The sequence below is a fragment of the Myotis myotis genome, unplaced genomic scaffold (assembly GCF_014108235.1).
Source record: "Myotis myotis isolate mMyoMyo1 unplaced genomic scaffold, mMyoMyo1.p scaffold_m19_p_12, whole genome shotgun sequence".
Classification (NCBI taxonomy): Eukaryota; Metazoa; Chordata; class Mammalia; order Chiroptera; family Vespertilionidae; genus Myotis; species Myotis myotis.
In genome coordinates this window covers 60022565-60050100 of record NW_023416316.1, presented here as the reverse complement: position 1 = coordinate 60050100, position 27536 = coordinate 60022565, and the positions used below count along the sequence as shown (strand labels likewise).

The window sequence follows — 27536 nt, the reverse complement described above, 5'->3', positions numbered from 1 at the left end:
TTGATCCGTATTCATTGTTTCAACCTCTGTTTTCATGTTGATGTAGCTATTCTTAAGTCCCTTATAATTTTCATTAAGTTTTTTATAATTCTCATTAAGTTTCTTTTAGTTCTCACTGAATTGTTTGAGCACCCTCATTACCATTACTCTAAATTCTTTACCTGACAAATTGCTTGCCTCCATTTCATTTAGTTCCTTTCCTGACTATTCCTTTTCTTTCATTTGGGGGTTGTTTATTTGTCTCCCTGTTATGGCTGCCCCTTTGTATTTGTTTTTATGTATTAGATCAAACTTCTATGTCTCCCAGACTTTGTGGGGTGGTCTTATATAGTGAATGTTTTGTGGGACCCAGTGGTGCAGTTTCTTAGATCTCCTGGGCTGGGTGTTCTAGGAAAGCCCCCTCCCTACTTGAGTTATTTGGGTTTTCCTGTTGTAGCTGGGTCTTGAATGTTATTGTCCTGTTTGTGGATAGAATCTCCTCTCAGGTTGGCTGACTATGTAGCTTACCCCCAACCACGTCATGGAAGCTGTTGTGGAAATGCTGACAGAATAGAACAAAACACAACACAACAAAATGTAAAACATAAGAAACAAAACTAAAACTTACACAAGACCCCTGCAGCAAGTACAGAGAAGAGGAAATTAGGAAAGAGATTAGAGAGTAGGAATGATAGAAAAAAAGAAAGAACAAATATGAAGAGAAAAAGAACAAAACAACCAGACAGACAACCCCTCCCCACCCACACACACACAAAAAAAACAAAACAAAACAAAAAAGGGGTGGGGAAGGAATATGTCAGTGCAGAGTGGTCTTCAGGTGTTTTCTGTTCTTCCTTGGTATAAGTCTTCTCCTCAACTGGACCGCAGTTGGTAATTCCAAGTGAATGTTCTCCAATTTAGTTGTATTTCCAGTCTGGCCCTGGGAGGAGGTGCATGATGGGTCTGCCTATTTAGCCACCATTTTTTGAGCTCTCCTTTGAGTATTTTTTCATTCTTCTCTTTTTAGTATTAACTGCTTATCCTTGAGGACTTAATTCAATAATTCTCTGTAAATTTCTAAATTATTCTTTTCCCTATGCCTCCAACAGAATTACTTATCTTCTGCTTTTTGCTGTCATAGCACTATATAAGTGGCTCTTATAGCACCTATGAATCATAAATATCTCACAGTTATTAAGACTGGGGCATGTGGAAATCTTGCCATCTGCAAAAACATGGATCAACATAAAGGGTATTGTGTTGAGTGAAATAAGCCAGGCAGAGAAAAACAAACGCCATGTGATTTCACTTATATGTAGAATCTAGAAAACAAACCAATGAACAAGCACAACAGAAACAGACTCACAGATACAGAGAACATTTTGATGCTTGTCAGAGAGGAGGGTTATTGGGGGATGGGAGAAAAAGGTAAAGTGATGAAGAAGTACAAATTGGTAGTTACAAATTGGCATGCAGATGTACAGCATAGGCAATATAATCAATAATCTATATATATATAAGGCTAATATGCAAAGTGTCTTCTTGGGAGTTTGACCAGGAGACTGGGAGTTCAGTTGCTCGCTATGACGTGCACTGACGACAAGGGGTGATGTGGAATGAAGGAAGGCCCTGGCTGGCTGCCAGAAGACCCCAATCAGCCCTGATTGCCCACCAGGATTAGAGACCTTACCTGTGCACGCATTTCGTGCACCGGGCCTCTAGTATTATAATAACTATATATGGTGTCAGATGGATCTTATATTTATCAGGGTGACCACTTTGTTAAGTTATATAAATGTCTGATCACTGGATTGTGCACCTGACACTAATTTAATGTGGTACATCAACTGTAATTGAAAAATAAAAAAATATTTTAAAAAGTCACGTGTTAAACCATCTTTATATCTTTCAGAACACGCATTTAGTAAACATTTGTTGAATTGAAATGCTTAGAACGCCATGCTTCTCATGATTAAGAAAATAGCTTGCCTCCTTAAATTCCTTGATCTATAGTAGCCCTCATTCACCATGTTGTCACACACCCTATTTCCACCTGTTATATTTTCGTTGGTTTCCAATAAAATTACTTTGAGATCAATCAAAGAGGGATCATTTTGTGCAGATGGAATGCAAGGAAAGCGGCTTTTGACTCGGTGTTGCATTTTGGCTTTGAGTTTCACTTCTTCTCCTTGTTGCAGGACCCTAACAGGAGTGTTCATACCAGCAGCAGCAGCAGCAGCAGCAGCTGTAGCAGCAGCAGCAGTAGCAGCAGCAGCAGCAGCAGCTGTAGCAGCAGCAGCAGCAGCAGTAGCAGCAGCAGCAGTAGCAGCAGCAGCAGCAGCAGCAGCACCAGTTTTTCAAAGCCTCACAAATTAATGAAGGAGCACAAGGAAAAACCTTCTAAAGACTCCAGAGAACATAAAAGTGCCTTCAAAGAACCTTCCAGGGATCACAACAAATCTTCCAAAGAATCCTCTAAGAAACCCAAAGAAAATAAACCACTGAAAGAAGAAAAAATTGTTCCTAAGATGGCCTTCAAGGAACCGAAACCCATGTCAAAAGAGCCAAAACCAGACAGTAACTTACTCACTATCACCAGTGGACAGCAAGATAAGAAGGCTCCTAGTAAAAGGCCCCCCATTTCAGATTCTGAAGAACTCTCAGCCAAAAAAAGGAAAAAGAGTAGCTCAGAGGCTCTATTTAAAAGTTTTTCTAGCGCGCCACCACTGATACTCACTTGTTCTGCTGACAAAAAACAGATAAAAGACAAATCTCATGTCAAGATGGGAAAAGTCAAAATTGAGAGTGAGACGTCAGAGAAGAAGAAATCAACTTTACCACCGTTTGATGATATCGTGGACCCCAATGATTCTGATGTGGAGGAGAATATGTCCTCTAAATCTGATGTGAGTAGTCTTGTTGGCTCCCCTCCTTCCCCTTCTGAGCTTTCAGATTTTATTTCAGATAGATTCAAGATAAAGAATAAGGGAAGAAAATGACAGCTGAACCATAACATGGTTTTATGGAAGTGCCTAGAAATCAGTTTCTTTAACTAATGGAAAGAAGGAAATGAAATCATTAGGAAACATGTAGATTTTTAGGCTGTGATTTAAAGGAAAGATATATTCAATAGTATTTGAACAGCAGCAGAAAAACGTAGATGGTCATTAGAGCTTAGGTACTATGCTTTTCAGTGATTGCCAAGTTAGGAAAGTAAGAAGAATGCAATAAAACTTGAATACAAAGGATAGTAAATTTAAAAGAGAAACTTAAAAAATATTATGGTTAAGCTATAATGTTGATCTATTTTATCAATGGAATGAAGCAATTTGTTTACATAAAGGGAAGGCTGGTGATAATATTTTTAAACAGTTTTATCTAGCAAAATTGATGTAACAATAGACTATACATATATAATTTGATAATTTTTAACATATATATGTGCCTGTGAAATCAGGTGACAGTATTTTAAAAACAAAATATTTATTTTCATGGTATAGACACTGTTTTGTTTTTGTAGATGTTCCAGACTGATTTAAAAGTACAACAACTGTACTTTCCGTATTAGTTTTCTCATAGTAGTAATGCTTTTATTGTGATCTTCATTGCAAGTTTTTTTCCTGAAAAAAGGGACTAACTTTTGTGGGTGCCCAAAAGGCCATCTAGTTTCTCCCCAAAATGTTACCTGATGTTGAAATTTAAACTTATAATTACAGATGTCAGAGTTGGAAGGAATTTTTAGGTTATCTATTCTAATCTGCCAGCGTAAGAAATCTTACACTTTAGAGACAGGACTGTTAGTAATTCAAAAGGTATTCGATTCTGTTTCTAGAGAATAGGCTAAAAACATTATTTACTATGAGATTATCTCTTCCTCACATTTCCTTTTTCTCTAATTTTGGCCTTCTGTCATTACTTATCAGTCATGATCGATCCTAATAGTCTCCACATACTGGCTTGTCAACATTTCTAGACAGTGGTCAAGGAAAATGTCTGGCTAAAAATTGCTGGCGATTTGAGAATATTACTTCTCTTCCTATTCCCAAGCTTCACTTCACAAATGTTCTTAGTTCAAATGCTGGCGAGCTTTAGGGGATCTTAGTAGCAGATTCTCTCTCCTGTGTTTGCACTGTTTTGGGTTGAAAGCCAGCCAGAAATAGGACATGGCATCCATACCCATCTCTAGTCATCCAGAGACCACTTCCTTCCCCCCTACTCTCTAGAGCTAATCTTGAAATTTAAATAGAAGGTCATTATTAGGAGCAGAGTAACGTAAAAAATCATGGAGATGGAGTAATTCATCCCAGTGTTTGGTAAAAGTGTAATAGTATAGTTTGTGAAATGGAGATGAGAGCTAATGGGTTTGTTCCAATATTTCAAACATTTATTTTTTCTCCTTTTCTTTTTACCTCTCCTTTTAAATCAAAACTTGTTCTTAAGGCAGATGCTACTTGGAACTTTTTTTTGTATGTTTAACTTTTATTTCAAATCACCCTGAAATGTTCACTGGTGCAGTTGGGTTGTGATTAGTCTATCAAGATTGTCAAGTTTAGCAACTTTGTTCTGACATGTTGTGATTTTTCTAGGAGAGAGGTTTTTAAATTATGGGTTGTGATTCACTGGTGAGCCATGAAATCAATTTAGCATGTCATCATCAGTATTTTTAAAAAGTCAGAATACATTGTAATTAGTAGGGGTAAATAGTGGTTCATGAAATTTTTATTTCAGAAGGTCGGTTATTTCTTATAGTAGGTCATGGTGAAGTTTTTAAAAGGCATCTTTCTTGAATGTTTGCTGGTTTGTGAGAAGACTAATGCCATTCTCCAAGCAGTATTGAATGTTCTTTCTACATGAAAGTATCCTAGGTTATCTTTCTCTTTAGGTAGTTTTGTGTGGTCTTGTTTTTGTTTGCCTCTTGCACCTTCCCTTTTTCATGATTTATAAGGTATAGCTTTTCTTTTCATAGACTTTATGTCCAACTAGGTATATTTATTCAAAGCTATAACTTTAAAAACCTTCTGGAATGAAGAGTTAGAATTATAATTCCTTACAGTGGGTAGCAAATTTTTTAAATAATTCATGATATAATAGAGCCACATATCCAGTGGTCATAACAGGAGTTTTTGTAATGTACATATCGTTATTGAGAAAGCCTGCGAGGGTTTGACATGCTTGCACAGACTTTCAGGTTTTATTTGGATATCAAACCCAACAACTGCACCTCCCTTATCAGTTTTCTGATAGGAGTAATGCTTCTATTGTTGCTGCTATTGGTTTAATTCTCTAAATGTAGGTGGTATAACAGAAGAGAATTAACAATAGTGGTTCCAAGTAAGCCAGGGCCCAAAAGACCATTCTGTGAGCAAAGGAGAATAAAAGAGGGCTGAAATTTTCTTTATTCGTTAGTAAAGATAACTTTTGTTTGGCCTTTCTACTACCTGATGTCCCTCCTGTGGGCAAGACAACGGAAGGAACAAACAGGAGGCAATTGTAATGGAGAGCCCTTAGCAGCCCTAAACTTCCCTTGGCCTATAATTACCTTGATGGTAGCTTGGGGTAGACCCAACGTCACGGAGCAACATTCACATTGTCCTGGTGGTGAGCGTGTCTGCATCTGAGTAAGTGTGATCAGATGACCTCATCTCTCTAAAGTCCTTTCCAGCCCAGCTGGTGTAGCTCCTCAGGAACCAAGAGGTCCCCGGTTTGATTCCTGGTTAGGGCACATGCCCAGGTTGTGGACTCGATCCCAAGTAGAGGGTGTGCAGGAGGCAGCAGATAGATGATGTTCCTCTCTCATCGATGTTCCCATCTCTCCATCCCGCTCCCTTCCTCTGTCTCTAAAAATCAATAAAAACATTTTTTAAAAAGTCCTTTCTAGCTTCATTATTTAAATGTGAGCCAGATTTATGTTCATTCGTGAGGGATGGGGTGGTAGGTAATTTTAGACACAGCAGGTGGAAATCATGAACATTGGAAACAGAAGAAAGACACAAAAAATAATTGGAAGAGTGTGAAGAATTAAGAAGGGCTGGGGTAAAAAGATTATTTACCTGGTATGTCGTAAAAAAACACACAACAACATCTTGCCTTGGTATAAGTTAGTTATAATGAAAAGGAAGAACTTTTTAAAGAAGTTTTTAAAATAAGTTAGATTCAGGTTTTATATAAAAATCAGTGCTATTGACATGGATTGGGAAGCTTAGATTGCTGATTGATATGGTTGTTTTTTATTAAGATTTTTATTTTCTTTTTGTAAACAAGAGGAGGCAAGCCTAAAGTACATCCATGGTTTGTATGCCTTTTTTTTTTGTGGGATCACTTATTTGAAGATAAATATTTAGGTAGGTGGGTAGATGGGTAGGTAGGCAGAAAGGGAGTCAAGTAATCCAGTATTTATGAGTCTATACTGTGGTGTTAGACAAGCTGGCTGTGTTTTGAATTCCACTTGTAACTGTGATCTTGGGCAAACGGTTTAATCTGCTCTATTTCTTAGGGTTTTTGTTTGTTTTGTGTTTTTTCTGTCTGTGAAATGGAGATTATGATAGTATTTACTTTGTAAAATTATTGTGAAAATAGTCAGTCTGGGTAAAGCATTTAGTAATCTAAAAATCTGAGTCAGCCCTAGCCATTTTGGCTCAGTGGATGGAGTGTCAGCCTGCAGACCCAAGGGTCCTGGGTTTGATTCTGGTCAAGGGCATGTATCTCGGTTTCAGGCTCCTCCCCAGCCTGGGCCCTGGTCAGGGCATGTGCAAGAGGCAACCAATCGATGTGTTCCTCTCACATCTGATGTTTCTTTCTGTTTTTCCCCTCTCTCTCCCACTCTCTCTAAAATCAATGAAAAAATATCCTCAGGTAAGGATTAAATAATAATAATAATAAAAATAATATAGAAAATAAAAATGTGAGTTAGCCATTGTTATGCAAGATCTGGCTCTGGAAACCTTTATAACCTAAAGCATTGAAAGATATTTTTGATATTCAATAACACCACAGAATGCACCTGTCCTTTATTAAGTGTGTGGCTTATATGTTTTAGAGGGCAAAGGGTACTTGCAATGGATGTCATGTTGCTCTGAATTTTTGTCTTGAGGAGATATATGACATTGATATTGATATTCATGTGTTACATATGTTCTGTGGGGATAAACAGGACTAAAAAAAGGCTCCAAGTTTGTTTTTTATTTTAATTTTTATTCTGTAATATAAAGCTCTTTTTTTAAATGAGGATATATTTTTTAATTGATTTTTAGAGAGATGGAGAGAGAGAGAGAGAGAGAGAGAGAGAGAGAGAGAGAGAGAGAGAGGAGGGGCTGCTGCCCAAATATATCCAACTGGGGCTCAAACCTGCAACCCAGGCATGTGCCTTGACCAAGTATGGAACCTGCCACCTTTTTGGTGTTGGGGATGACACTCCAACCCCAACTGAGCCACCTGGCCAGAACTAAAGCTCTTTTTAATTAAAAAATCATTGATACACAATATTATATTAGTTTCAGGTATACAGCAATGATTTGACATTTATGAAGTGATCACCATGAGAATTCTAGTAACCATCTATCACTATATAAAGTTATTGCGATATTATTGACTGTATTCCCAATGCTGTACATTAAATCCCCATGACTTATGTTATAACTATAACTTTGCACCTCGTAATCTCCTTCACCTTTTTGCCCATCCCCCACCACCCAAGCCTCTGACAACTATCAGTTCTCTGTATCTATGAGTCTGTTTGTTTTTTATTTGTTTAGTTTTGTTAGATTTCACATATAAATGAAATGACACAGTATTTATTTTTCTTTGACTTATTTCACTTAGCATAATAGCCTCTCAGTCCATCCATGTTGGCAAGCATTCTGGGAGCCTGGGAACCAGAGGGCTCACCGCCCATTGTTGGTTCTTGGCTTTGTGCAGGAAAGAATTCAAATGCAAGCCAGCATAGAGTTTAAAGTGAAGGTGAGTTTATTAGTGAAGTGATGAGACAGAAAGTGGGCTACTTCACAGGCAGAGCAGCCCCCTTTAGCAGAATTTGCTTTCTTTATTGAGGTTCATTTAATCAGGGGTGGGGTGGAGTGTAGGTTATTCAATAAGAGGGAGGAATATTTAGGATTTTCCTGGGAAAAGGGTTTAGATTTCTCAGAGGAGTTCCATTGGCCATTTGGTGTCCTTATATGGTGGCCTTCTGGTTTTGATCATGTGGTATGGGATGTGTCATTTAGTATGCAGTGAGCATATAATGAGGCTAAGGGTTACCTAGTCACCATGTTGGACCAAACTGGTCTCTGCCAGTTTTCAGCCATAAATTCAATGGGTGGGATTTTGTGTCATAAATCTCATTTCCTTTGTTGACAGTTACTATAGCTTTTATTGATTGCATTTGTTTTTTTCAATTTCATTCTTTTCTATGTCTGAATAATATTACAGTGTGTGTGTGTGTATGTGTGTATATATATGCATATATCTCAAATCTTATTTATTAATTCATCTATTAATGGACACCTAGGTTGCTTCCATATTATAGCTATTGTAAAAATGCTTCAGTGAACATAGGGGTATGTATATCTTTTGAATGAGTGTTTTCATTTTCTTTGGATAAACGCCCCAAACTGAAATTGCTAAATTGTATGGTAGTTGTATTAAAAATTTTTTAAATATATTTTATTGATTTTTTACAGAGAAGAAGGGAGAGGGAGAGTTAGAAACATCAATGAGCGAGAAACATCGATCAGCTGCCTCCTACACACCCCCTACTGGGGATGTGCCTGCAACCAAGGTACATGCCCTTGACCGGAATCAAACCCGGGACCCTTGAGTCCGCAGACTGACGCTCTATCTACTGAGCCAAACCTATTAGGGCTAAATATGTTTTTATTGATTTCAAAGAGGAAAGAAGAGGGAGAGGGAGAGAGAGATAGAAGCATTAATGATGAGCGAATCATTGATTGGCTGCCTCCTGAAGGTCATCCCCTACTGGGATTGAGCCTGCAACCTAGACATGTTCCCTGTTTAGGAATTGAACTGAGACCTCCCGTTTCATAGTTCTACGTTCAACCACTAAGCCTCACAGGCCGGGCTGGTAGTTGTATTTTTAATTTTATGCAGAATCTTATACTGTTTTCCATAGTGGCTTCAGCAATTTACATTTCCAACAACAGTGCACTAGGGTTCCCTTTTGTCCAGATCTTCATCAACAGTTGTTTCTCACGAAAATCTCAGTTTTAAATTAAGAGTTAAGGCAATGCTTAGAAGCTTCTTTCAGCTTTCTAATTAAATGAGATAAAGGACAAAATCATACCTATCATTGCATTGAATACGTACTTGGTATTTTATTTTTTCATTGCTGTTAGCTATTAAAAGAAGATATACTAAGGAATGATTTATCTTTGGGTTACTGTTAATATGACAGAAAGAGTCATGTTAAAATATATTTTGTAATTCCTGAAATGTTTTTCAATTTATAAAGAAACCTAATATTGTCATATGAAAGTCCGTTAGTAATTTTCCCTTACAGAATTTGGGAGGTCTGCGTGTGGCGGGGCAGGTAGGGAAACAGAAGGACTGTTTTTTATAGTGGGTGAGCATTTAGCAAAAACAGAAAACATAATAAAAACATGTTTTAGCTATGTACGTAAATGTTAACATTAAGAATATTTTTGCGTAAGAGATCAACCAAAGGACTTATATGCATGCATATAAGCATAACCAATGGACATAAGACACTGAGGGATTGGGGAGGCTAGGGGACTGTCAAGGGCGGGGGGGGGGGGGGGGGAAGGACACATATGTAATACCCTTTGTAATGCTTTAAGCAATAATAATAATAAAAAAGAATATTTTTGCATTCTAGAACCTGGATAATTCCAATTAGAATAAAACTGTTCTTGGTTTACGAATTTACCTTTTTGTGGCCATATTGCTCATTTATGGAACGTGACTGTTCTTATTAGGACAACATTGACTAGGAACTAGGAAAGGGTAGGGATCTGAGCGTACCAACATCAACCAAAATTTGTAAGTGTGGTTAGTATTAACCTGTTTAAATTTTAATTGACAATTAAAAAGAACCCAAATAATTTTTACATCCTCCTATAATTTCCTAGGTTTTTGTTGTTTCATTTTTTCATATAATTCTGCTTCTCTACTGAGTTGATTTGGTTTTGTGATACAGGGAAGTTTGGTATTCATAGCAGAGAAGGAGGGAAAAGACAGTAAAAGAAAATTGAAGTAACCATTTATGTTTGGATTTGTTTATGTTAGTAATTTCCTGCTTTGTAAAAATGTAATCATAATTTAAAAGTGCAGAAGTTAAAAGTTTTAATTATCTTTCCTTGAAAATGGGCAGATCACATTTGGTAAAATGTTTCCGACTTCAATCTGAAGTGTGAGGAATGAGATTTCAATCGTGTCTTTTGATCGTTTCTGGCTTACCAAAGTGCTTCCGTGGTAAAATCTAGAGGGAGAAAGATGAAATCTCATCAGATGGGAGCATTTTTCCCAAGGGCAGCTGGTAGTTCAGATACAGGATAAAGACTTCAAATCACCTTGGCAGAAGTTTCTTTTGAAAAGAAAAAAAAAAAAAGGAAGGAGAAGGAAAAAGAAACTTCCCTTCTTTTGTTGTGCCTCATTTCCTCCCGCCCCACCCTGTCCCTTGCCCTGCTTGAACTGTCTGGAGCTGGCAGTAAATGTCCTGCTGTCGAGGCATTGGCCTTAGGTTTTTATATGATGGAAGCTTGTCGCAGTCAGAGAAGAAGGTCTTTATTGTGTTTTCAAAGTGGCTTTTTAATGACTTGTAATTCCAGCACATGCAAGAGCTGTAAAGTCTGTAAGTATGGTGAGTGAGCAGCTGGAGAGGCCATTCATTAAAGGGCTGCCCGACTCTCCAAGGGGGGCTCTCATTCTGGACTCTGGTTCTTTGTATTTTATACAACTGGAGGTAAAAATACCTGAGGAGCTGCAATTCTCCCTCTGGTCCATTCACCTCCGTGTGCAACGTGAAGTAAAACAATGGGAAGAAAGTTACTTCTGTTGGGTGCATGGAGAAATTTCACTTGAACCTTATTGTTTTTGTTAGTTTTGTGTTCGATGTAATCAGAAGAAGGAGGTGCAGTTAAGCCAGTCAACTGTTCATTTTTTTCAGCCACATTTCTGGCTGATTTCAAAAAAGATTTGAAGCAGTTAAAAGGGAGATTTTTTTTTTTTTTTTTTTGTAAACAGAAGTTAGTGGTTTTTCTCTTCCTTGTTTGGCTATCATACTAAGCCCAAATGGTTTCTGTTGTTAAATAATTTCTTGGAAGCCTTACGCTACGAGGGTAATGAATAAACAGGGGGCCCTATCGTTGCAGAGTTGGTTCTCATCAACTCATCAATAATTGCCCAAACCTGGTATTTTCTCTTAATTGTACTGAATTGTTTCTCTCTCAATAAATGCCATGAGCCTCCTTCAAAAGGGCTGCATTGCCTATTCACTATATTGTTGTTTCTTAATCTGGAGCCCCTGATCTTCGTGTAAGTGTTCCATCCGTCATCTTTAGACACAAAGTGAAAGATGTGACTCAACATGATTTTGCACAACAAGCTTTACCATGCCATGGGGTACCTTACAGCTGTAGCTAAACTGGCCTTGAGTGCTTTCTATGTGCTAGTTGCCATTCTGAGCACTTGATTTGTTTTAACTCATTTAACCCACAAAACAACTCTATGAAAATAGGTAATATTATAATCCCTGTTTTATAGGTAATATTATTATCCCCATTCAAAAGGTAAGAAACATGCCATGGTTGCCCTGTTTAAATGTAGGGAATGCCCTCCAGAGGAGTTTTGGGTCGAAACAAATTTTATTTTACCACAACTTCATCTTACAATTGGCATCACTGCTGAGAAAGCCTTTGATATATTTTTGTTCCATTTGTAACTCAGATTACTCTGACCTACCTATTGGTTTGGGCTTTACCTACAGCCTTCATTCAGGAGGTATTGGGTTTCCTCATAGGTGGATTTGGCATCCACAGCCGGGATTGAGGGAAGAGCTGTGAAACATCCAGGAGCCTCTAACTTCTCATACATTCTTGCTTAAAGTAAAACAGACCCTCTGGGTCTGGATTTCACATTGTTATACTATGTCTCGAGCACTGTGTCCCTGCTCCCAGAGTTTCCCCACTGGGTCTTACATGGGAATTTGTGTTTAACAGAGCTGAGCTGCAATATCGAGGTTTCCCAGAAGGTGCCACCAAATAACAAATGGTGTCCTCCAGTTTGAAGATTCTTTGTTTTTGAATCTTCTAGTTACATTTTATAATTTTATTTTTTAATATCTCTGGATATTCAAAATGTAGGCTGTGCTTTCTTTGACCTAGGAGACAAGATAATGCAATGATATAGGTTGAGGGTGATTTTCTTTTGGTGTCTATGTAATTATTTAACCAAGTTTGAGAAATTGTTCTCAGTGGGTAACAATTTATGACTGTAAACTTTCAAGGCAGTGTCAAGGTCCACAAAGAAGAATCACCCCTAAGAGGCTTCTTTGGGTCACAGTGAGATGTTCCCAGATAAAGTCAAAGATCCTTCTATTAGGCGGGAGAAAATGGAAAGCATTTACTGAAGTGTTTGGTGACAACAGACGTTGCCTTTGAATTTAGAAGACATAATGGATGGGGAGACAGGGTTGCCAAGATGGGGAGAAATATTTAGAGTTGGTGACAAAAGGAAGTTTTCTCGTCTTTCTCAGTCATAGAAAGAAAATATATGTATGAGGTCTTTAGATGTTACTTTAATTAAGTAAATGAAATAATTACTACAGTGTCCTGGTTTGAGGCTCAGTGTTTAGAATAATAGTAGTGTGTGTGTGTGTTTTATTAAACTTGCTTTATTTTGTGGTCCTTCTATTATTTATTTATTTATTTATTTATTTATTTATTTATTTATATATTTTTTACATATGATAAACCATCATGTCACTTTGAGTAACTATAACGTTTCCTTTTAAATGTGTTTGTTTTCAATATTCTTTGATTACTTTAATGATGTTCAATAACATTTGAAAATATTTATGTGGTATGTATTCCTATATATAAACACTGTATTAGGTAGTACAGTTGGTACAAAATTAAGCTGAGCTTTGACAAAAGGAAGGTGTGAATTAGTGTAGATAAGGGCTGGGTGGACAGGAGGAGGGATTCTTGATTTGGGGAAACAACTTTGAAGCAAAAGAACTGATGACAAATGTAGACAAGTCTGTACTGTCCTTACTGAAAATGAAGAGAGATCTTATAAATGAAGTCCTTCAGTTAATTTATCAACTTCTTTGCTGGGAATGCAGGAAGCTTTATTTAACTCAACTCCACGCTGGGATGGTTCTGGACACTTTCACGCCCTATTCTCTTATGTAATCAGTACTATGTATAAGATCGTTTTTGTTTCCATCTTAACAGATATGGAAGTGGCACAGCCAGAATTTGAATCTAGGTCTGTCTAATGCCAAAAGCTCTTGCTTTTTAGAACCATACCACTAATTAAACCTCCTTGAGAGAGAAATCATATCAAATTAAAACCACTGTGGTACTGATTACACCTTTTCAAGAAAAATCTAATTAGCAACATTAACTCTCTCACTATCTGGCTTCCTCTGCAATGGTGCCACAGTTAAGTGAAAGGAGGAGAATAAGAAATAAGATGTAGCCCCAAAAACTTGGATACTTGGCTATGAATTGTGGGTGCAAGGAGTCCCGGCTATGATGTCCAAGTGTGATCAACTCATGCTTCATATGGCTCAGTATCATTTTCTAGGAAGCAGAACTGCAGAATGTATTAAAAAGCTGTAGTGCTTTAGAGTCCATCCAAGGACATTTGCTCAACATGTATTATCTTATTAGGGATAATAAGATAATGTCATATACCTCATACGAGGGTCAAGGACATGGCCAGTGTTACTGGAAGAACTTCCATCTACTGTATTGTATTATCTAAAGGTTGTACTCATGAAGGCTATAAGGAAGAGCCTTCCTTGTCCTGGTACACAGCCATACCTGGCTAATCAATTATCTGCCTGGGCCTCGGAGAGGTGGTCCTGGAGCCATGCTCCAAGAGCATAGACTTGGAATAGACTAGACAGGTTCAGCTTACTAGTCATGGACTGTAAAATGTGGATTTTAATGCTAATGAGATTATAGATGTAAACTGCCACTTGGGCATTACTTCAAGTAACAATATTAATCATGTCATAGACAAAGACTTGCCTTTGGTTTGGTCATTCATGAATTGTATTCTGTGAAGACCTGAAGTTGGTAGGTATTCTTGTGAAGATTGAGAGGCAAAGCTGCTGTCTAGGAATTTAGTGATGGATATTCCATGGCCACAGTATCTTTTTATTCCTGCAAATGTTTCTAAAATGTCATTTTCCATTTGGCCTAGCCTTACATCAAACTGGGAGTCAAAGCAGAGTCTTGCTGAAAGTCCACCCTAGTTTAAAATGTCTGCATCTGACAAATTGTACTCAATGATGACCTGATACATTTTCAGTATTATAAAGTATTCACCATATTTTCAAGTTTTCCCCTCTTCCTCATTATTGTCTAGGATTACTTTAATTAGAGGTGAACATCAGACATGTTGCTGATCTGGTGATGGGGTATTTGAAAGTGCTAGCTTATCTGATAATCTTAGGTCAGAGTCTCATTTCTCTTGCTTATCAAGCCTGCCTTCATTGTCCAGCAGCATTTAGAGGGACAACTTGCAAGTCCTTTCCCCCCTTTTAAAGGTAACCCATGCATCTTCCTCCTTGTTTAGTATAATAAAACCAATGAGTTTCAGAGTTTACTCCCCAAAAGCAAGGTTTGAAGGAAAGAGGTGGTATCTCCCATGTTGCCCATATCCTTATCCTTATCATATTAACAACTCAGTTGTCTCTCTTCATCTTTAGAAAACCTTTCAAGGCTTAAAATGTACTCTTTTACAGATTTAAGGCCAAGTTTAGAAACCATGAGCAACTGTCTTTAATACAGCATTTACTTCATGACTGAGAAAACAATGGGATTTTTAAAGCAGAAAGACCTCAGAAACTTCCTTTAACAATTTGCATTTTGCAGAGGAAATTTTGAGAGCAAGGTCTACAATTTGTCCACCATCACAGAGCTCTCACTGACCTCCCCAAAAGGCCCTACGGTGTAAGTCCCCTATTGGTATGCCATTACTGTTTTCAGTTGGAACACTTTACAATCCTTCACATGTCCCCCATTCCCTTCCCAAACTCTCCTCCACTTGAACATTTAAAGTGGTTCCTAATGAGTTGCTTATGACCATTAAACATAAGACTTGGCCCCACCTCTTAGTCGGGGCCCCTTTGTTGAGTAAATGAACCTTACCTTTCATATTCTCAGCAGAATCGCACCTGAAAGCCTCATGGCATGTCTAAGTGAGGGTGGGGTGGAAGTCTCAGTGGATATCATAGAGATTAATTGGTGAAAAATTTGAACCTTTGTGCCCTGGTCCTCCTTGATTTTCTCTGGGAAATGACCAAGGAGAATAATCATAGCTTGCTGTATTTCGGAGGGGGTTGTGGAATCATTGGGCAAAACAGAAAATGACACACTTAGGTATCTGACCAATCAAAAGTCTTAATTGTGCTTGATAATAAAAATATGGAAAGAACTTTAAAAAACTCTATTGTAAATGAAGCCTTTACTTGGACAAGTTGATATTTTTTAACAGGTGAAATCTGAATCCTATTCCTTCTTACCCTCCAGTATCTTCAGTATCTGCCTCTGTGTCCTGAGTTGTTCCCCTTAGTCGCTCTACATATGTACTAAGGCATCCTTCATGCCAAATAGCTAGCTGCTGACACACACCCCCCACCTCTGACTTTTAACCCTGATGTTCTCCAGACTCTAGTTTCTTCATTTCCTTTCTCTGCACTGACAATATCTGAAAAGGTCCATATTCCTCAAACCATTCTGGTCTGATTTTGCCCTTAGAAACTATTCCTTTTCTTTTTCTATTTAATGAGAGAGAGAGAGAGAGAGAGAGAGAGAGAGAGAGAGAGAGAGAGAGAGGAGAGAGAGAAGAGAGAGAGAGAGAGAGAGAGAGAGAGAGAGAGAGAGAGAGAAAGAGAGAGAGAGACATCAATTTGTTGTTCCAATTATTTAATGCATTCATTGGTTGATTTTTGTATGTGCCCTGACCACAACCTTGGAGTATTGGGAAGATGTTCTAATCAACTGAGCTACTTAGCCAGGGCTTGGAAACTATTCTTAAAACTACCATTGGAAAAGGTCACCAGTGCCTTCCAGACTATAAATGTAGAGACCATTTTCTAAGTATTAGATTTTACCTCTCTGGCAGCTTTGGTTTGCTTTTCTGTTCTGTTCCTTGGCTCTGTTGTACCTACCCTGATCTCTCTAACATCTCTTGGTCAGTCTCCTTTGCCAGCTGATCTCCTTTCCACCACCCGTATGTTGGCCATTGCCAGTCTCCTTCTTTTCTATTATAATCTTCCGCTGGACAATCACCTATTACCTGTCTCTTCTTTTTCCAGGCCCTTCATCTTTATAACTGTCTAAAACACAAATTCTGGAAGGAAATATTCAGGTGCCTTATAGGCTAAACACCAAATTCTCTTTTGCCTTCCTTTATTTCTTTTGTAATCCTTTATTATGGAGAATTTCAAATATACACAAATTATGCAGAATAGTATAAATGAACCCTCCTTTATCCATCACTTAGTTTCAACAATTATTAATTGATGGCCAGTTTCATTTCAATTATAGCATCTTCTACTCTTCCCTCAATATTATTATTATTATTTTTAAAATATATTTTATTGATTTTTTACAGAGAGGAAGGGAGAGGGATAGAGAGTTAGAAACATCGATGAGAGAGAAACATCGATCAGCTGCCTCCTGCACACCTCCTACTGGGGATGTGCCCACAACCAAGGTACATGCCCTTGACCAGAATCAAACCTGGGACCTTTCAGTCCACAGGCCGACGCTCTATCCACTGAGCCAAACCGGTTATGGCCTCAATATTATTTTTAATAAAATCCAAGGTGTCATATTATTTCACACATAGATATTTCAATATGAATCTCTAAAAGATAAAGGATTTTTAAAAAGTAGAACTAAAGTATCATTGTCATATCTGAACAAATTAATAATTTTTAATAGCAGATTTCTGGACAAATTTCTAATAGAATCAACATTTTTTGTTTTGTTTTTACAGTTCTTTTGAATCAGGATCCAAATTAGGTTCACATCTTGAAGTTTATAAAAGTATCTTATAAATGTGTGATTTATAGAGTCTCTCATTCTTTCACATAAAACTGTAAAGAAAAAAATCTAGATTTCTTATAGAATTTCTCAGTTGGGGTTTTGCTGATAGTATTTTTGTGGTGTATTTTCTGTAAATTAGAGACGTGACTGGATTTGGGCTAGGTTTTGGTTTTTAGTTAAGTTTTGGGCAAAACTGTTTCATGGGTAGAGTTGTGTTCTTTCATCAAAAGGCTTATAAGGTAAGGTTATTTTCTTTTTGTGTGTGTGTGAGGTTAGCACCCACTGATGCTCAGTGCCTCTATGCACACAATTCATTAGAGGTTGTAGATTGGCTGTATTTTATTTCATCACTTTTTCTTCATTTATCAGCCAGAATTCACCTATGAAGTGAAACTCTTTCTCCTCTGTCTTTTATTTAACCAATAGTACAGTTTATATAAGGAAAAAAACAAAACATGATGCATAATCCCCCCAGCTTTTTTTTTTATCAGTTTTCAGAATGGGTTTAGTTCCCTAGTATCCTTCAACAATGGCCGCTAATATTTTTTAAGCATTGTTTTATGACTTCTTTATTTTTTACATTTTATTTTTTTTCTTTATTGATTAAGATATTACATATGTGTCCTTATCCCCCCGTTGTGCCCCCCACCACTCATACCCTCACCCCCCTGGTGTCTGTGTCTATTGGTTAGGCTTATATGCATGCATACAAGTCCTTTGGTTGATCTCTTCCTCTTACCCCCACCCTCCCCTGCCTTCCCTCTGAGGTTTGATGGTCTGATCGATGCTTCTCTGTCTCTGGATCTGTTTTTATTCATCAATTTATGTTGTTCATTATATTCCACAAATGAGTGAGATCATGTGATATTTATCTTTCTCTAACTGGTTTATTTCACTTAGCATAATGCTCTCTAGCTCCATCCATGCTGTTGCAAATGGTAAGAATTCTTTCTTTTATACCGCAGCATAGTATTCCATTGTGTAGATGTACCATAGTTTTTTAATCCACTCATCTGTTGATGGGCACTTAGGCTGTTTCCAAATCTTAGCTATGGTAAATTGTGCTGCTATGAAATAGGGGTGCATATATCCTTTCTGATTGGTGTTTCTAGTTTCTTGGGGTATATTCCTAGAAGTGGGATTACTAGGTCAAATGGGAGTTCCATTTTTAGTTTTTTGAGGAAAATCCATACTGTTCTCCACAGTGGCTGCACCAGTCTGCATTCCCACGAGCAGTGCATGAGGGTTCCTTTTTCTCTGCATCCTCGCCAGCACTTGTCATTTGTTGATTTGTTAGTGATAGCCATTCTGACAGGTGTGAGATGGTACCACATTGTCGTTCTGATTTGCATCTCTTGGATGGTTAGTGACGTTGAGCATGTTTTCATATGTCTCTTGGCCTTCCTTATGTCCTCTTTTAAAAAATATCTATTTAGATCCGTTGCCCATTTTTTCTTTTGATTGGGTTGTTTATCTTTCTTTTGTTAAGTTGTATGAGTTCCCTGTAAATGTTGGAGATGAAACCCTTATTGGTGATAACATTGGCAAATATGTTCTCCCATGCAGTGGGCTCTCTTGTTGTTTTGTTGATGGTTTCTTTTGCTGTACTGAAGCTTTTTATTTTGATGTAGTCCCATTTGTTTATTTTCTCTTTAGTTTCCATTGCCCTAGGAGCTGTATCGGTGAAGAAATTGCTTCGGCATATGTCTGAGATTTTGCTGCCTGAAAATTCCTCTAATATTTTTATGGTTTCCCATCTTATATTTAAGTCCTTTATACATTTTGAGTTTATTTTAGTGTATGGTATAAGTTGGTGGTCTAGTTTCATTTTTTTCAATGTATCTGTCCAATGTTCCCAACACCATTTATTGAAGAGACTGTCTTGACTCCATTGTATGTTCTTGCCTCCTTTGTCAAATATTAATTGAGCATAGTGGTTTGGGTCAATTTCTGGGTTCTCTATTCCCTTTCCACTCTCCTCTTTCTTTACCCGCCCTATACTTTACTGATCCTAAAATGCTAGCAATTTTTGGTTCTTTGACCACTCAATCATATTTTATGCCCTAATGCAGTGATGGTGAACCTTTTGAGCTCGGCATGTCAGCATTTGGAAAAACCTTAACTTAACTCTGGTGCCATGTCACATATAGAAATTTTTTGATGTTTGCAACCATAGTAAAACAAAGATGTATATTTTTGATATTTATTTTACATATTTAAATGCCATTTAACAAAGAAAATTCAACCAAAAAAATGAGTTCGCGTGTCACCTCTGACACGTATGTCATAGGTTCGCCACCACTGCCCTAGTGAAATACACTCGGTCCTTTATGACCTGATTAAAGGTCACCTTTTCTTTGAAGCTTTTCTACATAATATTCCCCACATAAATTAATGCCACCCCTCCTTTGTGCTCCCTCCATTAACAGTTTATGCATTCTTTGATTATAGTTATTATTCTCTCATATTAAAGTTTTTTCTTCTGATCAATGGGGTACTTTCACGGCAGATGTAGTCTCTTAACTATGTGATTTATCAGCTTTTTGCAGGATTCCTGGCACTCATTTGGTGCTCAACAAATGTTTAAATAGTGCAAAGATGTATTTATAGTTATATATATATATATATAGTTAGTTAGTTGAGAAGCCTCTGTTTCCCAAAGAGTCTCAACTATTAATATATCTGAATGATCTGGAAATATGATTTCTGGCCTCATCTGGAGTAGACAGGGCACAAAAAGTGGGAGAGTTCACCGTATGAACAAGACAAGTCTTGGCTCTCTCAGAGGCACATAGTTCAGGGGACAAGCCGCCCTTGTACTGATAAGTTCATAGTTCAAAATTCTGTAATAAATTGGCGGCCAGAGGAAGCCGTTTGTACACATCGGTTTGCACTTAACCTGCCTTTGTAGCCCTTGCTTTTATGTTAGACTATGTACGCTAGCCAAGGAGTATAGAGCTATCAAAAGCTCCCACAAAACAACCCAAGATTTTTTTTAACTTATTGTACTGTGTAGAGTATTAAACCACAAAAATAACAAAGGGGAGGCAAGGACCACAAATTAATCTTTTATTGAGACAGCAGAGGGATGTGAGAGTCTAAAATCCCAAACATTTGCTTCTGTATTTTAAAAAAGCAAATAGTTTTCAGAGAAAGTTCAATAACAGGATGTTGAAGTGAAAGAAATTTCTGCCTCCCTATTTCCTATAGGGACTGTGCAGAGGCGTGATAACATGAAAGTTATACGACCACCTTGTTTTTGCTGTCGGTGATCATGAAATATGATTATATTTCCTCCAATGTTTATATGTGCTCTTGAAAGTATTGGAACTGGTAAAATACCACTTGCATATTGTGTAAAAGGAACTATTTTCCCTCTTCTGTTTCCTCATAATTATCACAACACATTAGTTTTCAATTAATAACTTTAATTTGGCTGTTAAATATTTATTAAACCTTCACATTTGAATATCTGCAACCATGCAATAAAATGTTTATTTTATATGTAAAAGAATGAATGAAAAATAGTCAAAAGATTTAAGTTTCTGACCACAAGCGGCAAGCATTATAAAAAAGAGTTATACTGAACAATCACACTTATATTGAGAGAAACAAGGTGTGGGGATGCATTTAGTTCCCCTAAAGAATTATCAGATTAGTCAGTTTTCAAATATATATTTAATTATACTCAGGTGTATATTTAATTATACTCATTGGAGGCTGCTAGCATTCCTAATGGTAATTTTAAAAGAATCATGATTACACTATAAAACTAAAATGATAGCCAAGTATAATTTATCACTGTGGGAGGTTGATCTATTCAGAGAAAACATGAACTGAAGACAGCAGCCATCATTTTGGAAAGAAAAATGTTATCCCAATGATATTTTCTTATCTTACGGAAAGGTACCACTCCAACACATGTACTTTAAAACCTTATTAAAGTATCCTAAAACTTATGAGTTGATGGGTTCCCCCCTGTCTGGGGATTCCCTAAGTTGGAATTTGCTGCTGGTAGGTCCTGAACAGCTGCCCTTCTGCCCAGCCTTCTGAGACCCTCCACAGCCTGCAGCCAAAAGAAACTCAGCGTATTGGCCTGTGCTGGTAACTGCTCTCCATTTTCTTGTGAAAAATACTCACTGTTGTCCATCCCTGGTGGGTGCTCTCATCCTGGGCCGTTCTGCCTCCATAGGTTGACTGGTACAGTCACCAAGAATCAATGCTATTGTTCCCAAATGTGTGTCAGTTCTACTTGTAATTACATTAATTAGTTATATGTTATATAAACCAATAATATACACAAAAAGAAATTGCAAACTAAGTTGCAACCTGAAGGGGAGTCCCTGGAGAAAAGTTGTTCTCCAGTTAGGTGCAGAACGCCAAGGGAAAACATTGTAAGAACCTAGGAGGACTCTGAATTCCAACAGCCAAGCAAGTCTCTGGCTTTTGGCTTATAGATGGCAACTATAGATAATGCATTGTGGTTTATGTAAAAGACTTTTCCGACTTCACTCAAATAAAAATCCTTCACCCTACATCAAAAGATTGGTTGATTCATGTATATTTATAAACTTTTAAGTAAAATGTCTAAGGCAGCAGTTCTCAACCTGTGGGTCGCGACCCCTTTGGGGGTCAAACGACCCTTTCACAGGGGTCGCCTAAGACCATCGGAAAACACATATATAATTACACATTGTTGTTGTGATTAATCACTATGCTTTAATTATGTTCAATTTGTAACAATGAAATTGGGAGTCACCACTACATGACCACAAATTGGGAGTCACCTTTAACTGTATTAAAGGGTCGCGGCATTAGGAAGGTTGAGAACCACTGGACTAAGGGGTGTGTGTGTGTGTGTGTGTGTGTGTGTGTGTGTGTCCCTCACCCCCCACTTAGTTCTAGGGTCTTCTACCTGACAGATGCTTCACTAGCCAAAAATCTTGACTGCCCCTCAACCATGATTCTGGTACTTTCCCCCCTTGACCCTTGAGTTAGAATGAGCCTTACTTTGGCAATAGTCACCTGTCCTTTTCCCCATTATTCATTTTATCGATGGCTATCTAGCTCATATCCACCTCTTGCAGTGTTTTCTAGATGAGTTTACAGATTCAGTCAGCTTTGGCAGCATCCACGCCCACCAACATTTCTCTTGAGCAGTAGAATGCTCATGTATGAATGTACTCTGTACACAGGAATCTGCTTGTAACCCTAGTATGTTGGACCGAGGAAAGCCTATTACAGTATTTATATTTTGGTGTGGCACACAGTCCATGTATTTTCATGAACCAAGTGAAGAAGGTGTCCCAGAAAGAATCTTGAGACCTTGGCAAGGCTCCACGTCTGACAATTGTGCTGACTTTGTCACCTGGGACAAAATATTCAACCTCTTTGTGTCTTAATTTTATAATCTCTGAGGTGTGAATAATAAAATTGTGTGACTCCAATGAGTAGCAAACAGCACCTGACATGTAGTTGGTAGCCTGTAAATGCTTGTAAAATCTGAATATTTCTAGCCTAGACCCCCATACACATACTTTTGAATAAAATGGGGATCCTCTTAATAATGCTCACCGCACAGATTGTTGGGGTTATATGTGCAAAGGACTTCCCAAATTTTTAAAATACTGGTCAAAATATGTTAAAGAGGCAACTTCATCTGAAAAAAATACTGACAACATAGATCATAGTAAGCATTTTATTCTTCTAGTTGATAGACTTTATTCTGCTTTGATGTGAAATTGCCATGATGGATGCTTTAGTTAACTCTTGCCCAGGATGCTTCATTTTGTCCCCTGGTTAGGATTATGAGTTTTGAAGGTGAGGATTCTGCTTTCTCAGAGAGCAAGCCTATGTCTGTCCCAACCACCAGGTCAGAAGTTCCTGAAGTCCAGTTAGTAGTGCTTTTTCCTTACAGACATACCTTGCTTTACTGCTTTTGTTTTATTGCATTTCATAGATGTTGCTTTCTTTAAAAATTAAAGGCAAGACCTCCACCAGCAAAAAGATTATGGCTCCCTTTTTGTGATACTCACTTTATTATGGTGGTTTGGAACTGAGCCCGCAATATTATTGAGGTCCGCTTACACGTTGTTTACCTGCTGCTCGGCTGTCACTACTTTGCTGGCTTTTAGCAGCCAAAAGCCTATAAAAACACAGAGCTGGCTAGCACTTCTAATCACTCTAACTGCACTTAATGTACCACGCAGAGGTTTACTTTGCTTTCATTGTGTGTGGCTGTGAACCGTGTCAGTAAGTCAAAGGAAAAGGTTTTAATTGTTACAGAGTACAGTTAAAAGGTGTTTAACCTAAATTTCTTTACTGAATGCCAAATATCTTTTCAGGGGAGAAAAACGCCAAGCTTTTTTATCCTGGCTAGTTCATTTCAGAATAGTGAGCACACAGCCAAAGTCAAAGGCAGCACAGTTTTGCATTAGATTCCTAGGCACGTGTCTTAAAGTAGCTTTCAGAGGTACCCCAGTGGTACCTCTGAAAGCTACCCATAAAATGCCACTTTCAGTCTGGCATCAGATCTATTAATTTGACCATTATGAAAATGTAGGAATATTTTTGAAAACTCCCATGGTCTTGTAAAGGCTCCAGGCTCTGATTAGCAGAACAATCTTGCCTTCTGCCAGGGCATGGAGCCAAGATAAGATCCTTAAGTAGATAACATTTAGCGTTTGAAACAATAACAAAGAACGAGAGGTCCACATGGAGTTTGCTCATTGTTACCCATTTGAAATATCCAGTATGGTGTTGGAGTCCGAGGGAGAAGATTAAACAGATGTCAGGTTTGTTTCAGCAGGATGCACTGCCTAACCACCTTCCCTCCAAAGTGTTTTATGCCCAGCATCCTGGGAAGGGTACTGACTAATTCATTTGATCCATCTGTTGCCTTGGGAGACACCATGGGTCGGTTCCTCCAACTATTAGCTTCACAGGTGGTGACCAGTGAACTCTTGGGGAGATTATAGCCTCTCATAACTCTTGTGGGAACTTCATTCCACCTGCCCTTCACACGGGTCACCTTGGACTGAAATCCCCCTCCCCTGGAAAAAAATTAGGGCACAGCTTTTTTTTTTAAAAAATAGGCCATTAAAAAAAAAGATCAAAATAGGCCAAGACTTTGTCTCTATTTTTCTCTTATTTCTTCAAACTCTTTTCCTAACATGTTATTTCCTGTTTTCTTGTCTTTTACGAGGAAGAAATTTAAAAGCACTTTTCATATTTATTATAAGAACATTTTACGGCCATTGTCTAGCATTTGGTGAATGAGTGAAGACAACCCCCAGCCAAGGTGTTATCTCACAGTGGTAGAGGGAAGTTACAACTGGTTCCATATTCTCAGTAGAGTAGTTCTTTCCTCCAGATGGTGGAGTTACGTATCTAGACATGGAGCTGGCATCCTCTTTGTGGACCCCAAATTTGCCTATTAGGGATATTGAGTTAAATTATCACCATTCAGTTTTCCTCCTCTCCCCTCCCTCCCCCCACACCATCTCAGAGCCTTAACCTGTTAATTCTGTAACTCAGGGCCCAGGTTACCAACAGGCTCAGTGTCTAGGTGGGAGGAACCATAGCTGGATTCCATAAAACTGCTCCCCATCCTCTTGGTTTGCACAGCTGGCATTGTATTTTGTGTTGGGACGAACTTCTCTGTTTCCTTCCCTCCACATGTGGGAAATACCTAGAATCTTGATTTAATTCTGGAAGAGGTACCTTCCCTCAACCCATCCCCCACTTTTTGGCAGGGGCTAGGGGACACATCTGCTGTATTTGGTCTCTCTGCCTCCAGCTAGAAGCCTATGTGGGAATCCAGCTAGCTCCGTGCTGTGTTGTACGGGTGAGAATCCTACAAACTGTGTATGTTTTTCCTCATCTGGAAAGAAGAGGGATGATGGCAGTGAATGATTTGACAGAGTTGTTGTCAAGGAAAATTAAAATGACTATAAATCTTTTTTAGATGTGAAACTTCGCAGGAGTGATAACTCTTGTTACACAATGATGGAATACTTTCAAGTAAAGTGTCAAATAATCAGAAACCAATTTGTTATACGTTGAAACATCAATAATGTCAGTTATAAGCATACCTCAAGTTAGGGTTGTCACTTTTACCTGTTACTCTTTAATTTTCTGTGGTTTCAAAGTATATTTACCTGTTCCTATTAAGAGATTGGTACTTAAAAGAAAAAAGCTTGACTAATTATTACATAGGACCAGCAATGACTTTTTTTTTATCATCCAATTATTATTACCTTTGCCAGGAAATTATAGTAGTTATTTCAGGTATAGCTGTTGGGATAAAGAAAGGGGGCACTGCATATATTTATAGTCTTCAGTCATTGGCCTTTTCATAGCAAATAACATAAAACATTCAGACAGACCTCTGTTTAATTATATCATTGAGTCATTTTAAAATGAGGGGGAGCCTTGGCTGGCATGGCTAAGCGGTTAGAGGGTTGACCTGAGCACTGGAGGGTCACAGGTTCGATTTCCGGTCAAGGGCACATACTTTGGTTGCAGCTTCAATCTCTGGCCCTGGTCGGGCATGTGCAGAAGGCAACCAATCAATGTGTCTTTCTCACACTGATCTCTCTCTCTCTCTCTCTCTCTCTCTCTCTCTCTCTCTCTCTCTCTCTCTCTCTCTCTCCACTCTCTAAAAAATCAGTGGAAAAAATATCCTCAGGTGAGGATTAACAAAGCAAAAACAAACAAACAACACAAAACAAACAAACAAAAAACGGAAGGGGAATCTTTGTAACAAGTCCACTGAAGATATAATACTACCATTAACGACAGTGTTACAGTGAGCAATATGAGGATTTAGCCTTGGAAATGGGAGAAGCAAAAGAATAAATATATACTAAAATCTCCACTTTTATCAACTTGCATAACTTCTAGTTGTTAATTAGACATCTATCACTTGTCTTCCTTTGATTAACTTCAAAGTTAGAAGTCTACATTTGATAGTGACAAAGTTTTATATTTTTACCCATCCTGTGTTTTAGGAAAAATATTGTAGCTTATAGAAATAATGCTTATATGCAACAGCATATCATTATATTTAAAAGAAGTGGGTCTGTAGAGTGGCTTAGGGACATAAACATAGGATCCTTTTTATAGGCTGGCATATTTTCTCATGAAATGTTACGTAAATAAATAGATGGATGGATGGATAGATGGGACGGAACAGTTATTCCATGTGTTTAGGCCTCTCTCTGGTCCTCAGCTTATGCTGCTCCTTAGGTCTAGCCTGATGTCTTTGGTTCCATGCCTTATAGTAACAATTCTCTCAAAACTATCCACCTCCCTGCAAAATAACTATGGGGAGAATCAGCACAATTCTTTCTACGTAAAGTCCCTTGTTTATCACTTACATTGGTCATATCTACTTCCTTTTATTCTTTTTCCCACCACTTTTCTCTTTCCTAGAAATTTGCCAGTATTTTCCATGCAAAGACAAGTAGTCATCTAGATGTGATTTTATTTCTACAAAATGATTAACCAGTATCAATTGGTTTGCCTCTTACAAAATCTTCTACCCAATTCCCTAGGATCAAGGCAGCAATCCAGTATCAGCGCTTAGCAAACCATTATCTAAAGTCATTATCAGGGGAACTAATCAATATCTTGACCTGGTGGTAGTTTCATGGGTATATGCTTATATAAAAATTAGTTGAGCTATACACCTAGATTTTTGTCTATAAAATATCGAATTTGTCTTACTAATATAGGAAGGAAATTATTTCTTCAACTGCTAAATCAAACTTCTAAATCTGATTTTAAATGTTTGAATAGTAGCAAGTTTGCTAGAGTTCTTTGTAAATGTGAAATATTCAAGGAAAATATTAAACCATAAGCTAAACTGTAAAGTCAAGGATCATATCTAGGTTGCCCAGCACTATTTCCCCAGGGTCCTACCGTATTTCCAGACACATAGTAGACATGTAAGAACAAGCCAATAAAAGGTACACTTTTGTATGTACAAAATTTGCTGATATGCTTTACACAAAGGAATTGATTTATGATTGGCGATCCATATTTTGATCTATCTGTGTATACTTATGTCTCTACTTGCATTTTACTCCACTGTTAACTTTTTCTTTTTCAGTTTGTTGATCTTAGTCTTTGTAACAAGGTTTTAAGTTATTTTGAAAGCCCCGTTTATATTTACAACCTTGGAGAAAAATTAATGTCCTCCTTTTCAGTTCTCTGTTTAAACCTACCACCTTTTACCTGCAAATACTTAACATATTTTACTAATTTATATGATCCTTAAAGTAACTCTATCAA

The 27536-nt window shown here is 37.8% G+C and overlaps 1 protein-coding gene across 6 annotated transcripts in view; it reads left to right on the top strand.

Annotated features, from left to right (window-relative positions):
• MLLT3 (MLLT3 super elongation complex subunit) overlaps nucleotides 1-27536 on the top strand; it is a 259467-nt gene that overhangs the window by 186645 nt on the left and 45286 nt on the right. For all 6 annotated transcript variants that reach the window (XM_036331265.1, XM_036331263.1, XM_036331264.1 and 3 more), the window contains one exon: nucleotides 2178-2885. In XM_036331265.1, coding sequence (XP_036187158.1) covers nucleotides 2178-2885 — 708 coding nt within the window. The remainder of the gene's footprint in view (nucleotides 1-2177; nucleotides 2886-27536) is intronic.